The following is a 6,110-nucleotide window of genomic DNA, read 5'->3' as shown; positions in this document are numbered from 1 at the left end:
CAATTTTGTTATTAGTTTTTACAATACATGTAAATAATAATAATTACATTGCTTACTTTATTAATATCTCATATATCTCAACATAAGTGGTTGCTCCCAAAAAAAAACCCAGACACATCAAACATAACTATACATTATCAAGACCAGAAATGTTCTTTCATATTTTTTGAGCTTCCTGTATGAATTGTCTTTCCAAAATATTTATTGGAATTGCCATTTCATATTCTATATTACTGCTTACTTCTCTCATAAGTTGGGAAATGTTTGGAACCTCCTGTTTTTTTTCCAATACCTGGCAATTAAAAGTCCGACAGAAATTTTTTAAATTATCAAATACAATTTCCAAACCTTTGTTAGGAATTTTGTCATAAATGTTCAATAACACCAGGATTGGATGTCAGGACAGGACCACCATATGTGTAAATACTCCTATTTCTTTGTTACATCTCCAACAAGTATTAACAGTTCCTGGATAAATCTGTGACAATTTTAAGGGGGTTAGGTACCAATTGTATAACATTTTGTAAAAATTCTCCTGGTGTGCATTTCATATAGCTCTGTGTCCTGGTCAATGCTTGTTGCCAATCTTTCATATCTTTCTTTGTTTTAGTGCATCATGCACCTGGAAGATCGACTCCAGGAACTGTATTTCAAAAGCAAGATGTTGTCGGAGTATCTGAAAGGGCAGACAAGAGTTCATGTTAAGGAACTGAGCTTGGTGCTGGGGTAAGGCTAGCAAAGAGCTATATTTGTATTTCTTCGTAATACTCTACGCTAAAAAAATTTACTTTTACAAACCAATCATTAGCTGTTGTGTAATCTCAAGCTTTTCCAGAAGTTGTTATGGTCATTTTAGTCTGATACAAATAATTTAAACATTAAAGGGCGCCCTAAAATTGTTTCCCTGACCGGAGGTGCAGGCTAATCGAGCCTGAACTCCGGTTTCGGAAAACAATACTAGGCCACCCACCCAGTGCATCTTGCAGTGTGCACATTATGCATGTACATGTCAGGTCACACACATGTGCATAACAAGCACAAGTTGTGGCACAATTCTCATGGGCGCGGAGCAAGGTGGCTTTTCCCCTAACCAGAGTGTGGGCTTTATTAGCACGCATCTCTGATGGGGGAACCAATTTTATGGTGACAGGTGCCCTATAAATAAACACAAAAGGATTGTTTTGCCACCAATATGGAGTCATGCAGCTTAGCTACCATCAAGTGCAAGGTACTGTTTTATTATTACAGAAAAAATGAAAATCCAATTTTTAAAAATTGGAATTATTTGCTATGGGAAATGGCTTATCCGTATCCAGATAACAGATCCCAAGGCTCAGATTGCCTTGTTGAAACCCTATACGTCAATTGAGCTTAAATAGATATTTTTCAATTGAAGTAAAGGCTGTGACATGTTAGTCAGTGAAGAGTTATCAACATTTGATTTATCTCTAATCCTAGAGGCAAAACTATAATTGTTTTTTGTCTTCTTTTTTTTTTATTTGTTTGTATTTTAACTTTTCCTTTTATCTGTCTCTATCTGTCAGAATTGAATCCAGTGATCTTCCATTGTTGGCAGCTATTGCTAGCACCCACTCTCCGTATGTTGCACAGATACTCCTTTAAAGGAACAGCATCGGTAGTGGGTGTATGCACATGAAGAGGACAGAATTGATTCGACCTTCTAAAGGCACTTGGACAGAATAATATTGCCCCGCTGGTCTACAGACTTGCAGTCAAAAGGGAAAGAGGATGTGGCTCTCACGTGCTCAGAATCATGCTTTTCCCTCAACAATAAGTGAACAGTAATTTACATTATTTTTTTTAATAGAGAGAACTTAAGAAGCAAAGCGCACTCTTTTCTGAAAACTGGCGGAGTTGTCAACTGTTTTTAATCTCATTTCAAAAACTATTTTTCTGCCTCCCAGGATTGTTTTGGATACAGTTTTATAAAATAATACTTTAAAAAAAAAAAAAATAAAATAAAAAATAGTATATTGTAAATAATTGTATAGAGAAAGACGAACAAATGTTAATGCCACAAATGTTTGCAACTTGGCTGGTGAATTCTAGTTACATGAAAAACCTTTCTATTTCTGTAAATAAATGAGGAAATTCCTCCACTCCCCCCCCAAAAAATCTTAAAATAACTTCTAAAATAGAAACAAACCACTAGGGAGTCTAAGTTTGCCTTTAATGCTGCTAAGGTTCTAGCTGTACAAGCAATATGGATTACTTTAACCAAAGAATCTGCTGTTAAAATATACAAAAAACCACCACCTCGCTGGTAAAGTTGGCACCAGTGTACAACCTATTATGGAAGAAAGCAAAACAATACTGCCATCCCATAATGCACCCCCCTCCACAGTTTTTTATTTATGTTACTAACTTATACAGTGTTGTCTTCTGTTATACAAGGGATCCAGTCTGTTAAATGTTGTTTTAGCAATCACATCTCTCCTGCATCTATAATTATTGAACTGCAACGATGCAGGAAGGAAGGAACAGTCGCATGACTACAAGGATACAGCCACAGAGAAATGGTTACTCTAACACTGTTTTTTTCTTTCAGGCACGCATCACTATGATATAATATAGGAAAGGCTGAAGAGAAGAGCCTATAAAAATGTAAAAATCTTTTTTTGAAAGTATATTATTGTGTCTGTGGGGTTAGCACTGTTGCCTTGCAGGAGTGGATTTCCTTTGGATGCTCTGGTTTCCTCCCACACTCCAAAAACATTCAGGCAGGATCATGTATAATCATGTGCCATGTAAATGTGCCAGCGCTGTACAAAGGATAATGATGCTGATTCGCTTGCCCAATATACTTGCACTGCATTAAAATGAATGCAGGTTTTGTCTCCTTTTGCACCTCTATAGACCAGGTCCCAGTTCTGCACATCATTGCAAGATTTCTGCCACAGCAATCAATGAAATTCATCTCCTTAAAGATTTTCTGACACAACAGGGGTGTGTTTCTGTGCATTTGAGTCACAGGGTGGGATGCACATAAGCAAATCGATTCCATTTTTTTTCTTTATTGTTCCCACAAACCTTTAGACTTTTCAGCATTTTAGTAACCTTCCTCCACAGTCTTTATAGATGCAATAGGCTGTGGGTTTATGCATTTGCATATGCATTCCTATAGCGCAACAGAAATATACACATTTTGATGCGTTCAGCATACACTTCTCATATTAAAACACCTTTGTGTATGGTACAGGCCCTAAGCCACATGTAAGTATTCTGTTGCGCACAGAGGATTTTGTGTGTGCATTTAGTTTTGAGGTAGGCAGGAGAGCTAGCATTTGTGCACGCAAACTAAAAGAGATTAGTGGGACTGTTATTTTTTCACAGTCATTTGAGCAATGACCTCTCTTAAATCAGATGCACAGCAGAGACTGTTCATTGTTACCCCAGTACAACATGTTCGTATTAGGGATGCACCAAAGTCACAAGAGGCATGGATTCGGCCGAATCTGAATCCTGCTGAAAAAGGCCAAATCCTGAATTTGGCGCATCCCTAGTTAGTATAGGAAACACCTGAATTTTCATGAAAATGACATTGACAGAGAGAAAATAGACATACAAGTTTTGGTGGGGAAAAGCACCAACTTCAGTGCTTTGGGATGGACTGTGCAAAGGTATAAAATGGAAGAATAAAAATTGAGTTTTCACTAAGAAATTGCCATATTGTATAGTTAGGAGAATTTGTTTACAGTTCCTTTACATGTTTCTATGCATCTTGTAGCAGTAGAGTAAATGAATTAGGATTTCTGCATTTACCCGTTTTCTACCCAGTCAGGCTGCTGTGTCAACCTTGGTCCATTCCTGCCAAACCTTTCCTCCAGCATTGGGCACTTTGTACAGCTATGCTACCATTTTTCCTCTTTATTTTCAACAACTTTATCCCATATAATAATGATTATGAGAGTGGAACCAGGGTGTCAGGTTCTCTGTTTGCCTGTTGGGAGGCTCATTCTGACACTATTTACACCTTTAATGGTACCTGAAAAACTACCTTGAATAGGAAAAGGGATAAATGCTTCTATACTAGCTGTGCCACAAAACAAATGTTCATCTACAGATCCATTAGCAGCTTAAGACTGTTGTGGGTATTACAGGGTGTACATGAAAACATGATATATATATATATATATATATAGTTGTTTAATTGGGGCCCCTTTCACCCAGTGCTTCTGTATTTTAACCCCATTTAAAAGGAGAATCAGATTTTTCCTCCCCTCGCAAGGTACAGCAACTATAGCATCTTTATTGTAGCGCATATTTTCCTTTCTAGTGATTATTTGTTCCCTGCAGGATAGGGCCACGCATTATTACACACTATATTGCCCACTGCCACATCTAACAATGACTCCATTATTCATAAGGTGCTTCTATTGCTTAATGCACAAGCTTCTCCGTATCCCTCTTTCTTTCCCTTTGGATACAGACTAGTGGCACATGAATATGCACACATGGAGTGCAGTCAGAAGCTGCCTATAAATATGTAACCATGCAGCCAGGTCCCCTGCTATCTGCTTTATTTGCATGCAGTACACACCACTAATAATACATGTATTCAGTTGCTGAAGAAATGCTTTATTTGTATTCGCATATATGGAATTTGTGGTTTAAAACTGTAAATACTGTGCAATTGTGATAAAGTGATATGAATGGCATGTATATGATCTGCTACCCTGAATGCTTGGGACGTGGGGCCTTTCCAGAATATGAAGAAATATTCCTTAGGGCTATGAAAAGACATTTAAACCTAAAAGGATCCAATAAATAAACCTGGTATGATTCTGGATTTATTATGCAGTTTAGTTACCATCAGGTACTGTCAGTTTTATTATCATAGAGTCAAAGGAAATAAGTGAAAATGGTCAGTGATTTGTTTAAATACAAGACTATGGGGAATTTCTGTTTTTTTTAAACTTTTTATATAACAGGTTTCTGCATAATAGGTCCCATGCCTGTACTACAAAGAAGGTTCCTTGGATTGTGTAAGCTATGTAAATAATAAGACCTTGCAAGGATAGTAACTATGCTATTACAGTTCTCAATATGTTATCCATATGTACATTGATAGAGCAGCAGGTTGCCTGGTGGTTCTGTCTCATTGCCTGCTATACCTTGAGGCGGTGTCCTGTAACCACTGACAGTCGGCTGAGGGTGCAAAGGGCTTTTTTAATATTCCAGTGCCCATTTAAAATGTAAGAAAAACCACTGTGGTAATATTTATTCTGCTTCTGTACAGAATTCTATTTTCATAAATCCAGTGCAAGCATCTGATTCTAAAGGAAAAGACTTCTCCGCCGGCTTGCTATGCAGATTAACGAAGCACAGAGCCCTAATTAGCAGGAGCGGGTGCTGTTTATATCCGCGTGTGTGTAGAGGTCACTTTTCTAACTGGCGCTTAACATTATTTATTATGACTTTTACAATAGAGAGCATCGTGCACTTGACCAAAATGGTGGTAATCAGTTTTATTTTTTGTTATGTCTTAATTATCTAACTAAAGTATCAACTTGTCCTTTGTGTATTTTATGCCTTTTTTTGGATTGAAAATAGCTTATATTTTTTGTTTGTTTGTTTGCTTTCTTTAAATTATTTAGGGAAATCGTGTACAATGTACAGAGCAGTCTTCCTTTGTAAATAGTTCCAGTAATGTGCACTGTATCATATTAACCATACCCAATTTTATGGGGATCTTTTGTGCAATAAATACAGTCTGTCAGTATACTCATGGCCCCGATGTCTTTCTATCTTTTAGAATAATGACAGAATGTGTGGAACAGACGTGAATGTTTGAAGTAAGGGGAACTGTACGTAGGGATATTTGGGGCATTTCCCATAATCCAACAAGCAATGCCAAGTCACCTTTAGTCCATTGGACCTTACAGGGGGAGTAAGGGAACTTTTAGAATTGGCTACTAAATAACTTTTTAATTGGTCTTCATTTTTCATGTTTTATAGTCTTAGGGGCTGATTTACTAACCCACGAATCCGACCCGAATTGGAAAAGTTCCGACTTGAAAACGAATATTTTGCGACTTTTTCGTATGTTTTGCGATTTTTTCGGATTCTGTACGAATTTTTCGGATCCA

General features: G+C 37.2%; 1 protein-coding gene across 3 annotated transcripts in view; it reads left to right on the top strand.

Annotated features, from left to right (window-relative positions):
• The window catches only part of fnip1 (folliculin interacting protein 1), a 58,999-nt gene extending 53,254 nt beyond the window's left edge, over nucleotides 1-5,745 (top strand). For all 3 annotated transcript variants that reach the window (XM_004912836.4, XM_002934366.5, XM_031898794.1), the window contains 2 exons: nucleotides 611-726; nucleotides 1,545-5,745. In XM_004912836.4, the coding sequence (XP_004912893.2) occupies nucleotides 611-726; nucleotides 1,545-1,623 (195 nt within the window). In that variant the 3' untranslated portion in view covers nucleotides 1,624-5,745. The remainder of the gene's footprint in view (nucleotides 1-610; nucleotides 727-1,544) is intronic.
• Nucleotides 5,746-6,110: the final 365 nt, after the last annotated feature.

Source organism: Xenopus tropicalis, chromosome 3, assembly GCF_000004195.4.
Source record: "Xenopus tropicalis strain Nigerian chromosome 3, UCB_Xtro_10.0, whole genome shotgun sequence".
NCBI classification, from domain to species: domain Eukaryota; kingdom Metazoa; phylum Chordata; class Amphibia; order Anura; family Pipidae; genus Xenopus; species Xenopus tropicalis.
Note: the sequence above shows the minus strand (reverse complement) of the source record. Positions and strands in the feature narration are given on the sequence as shown.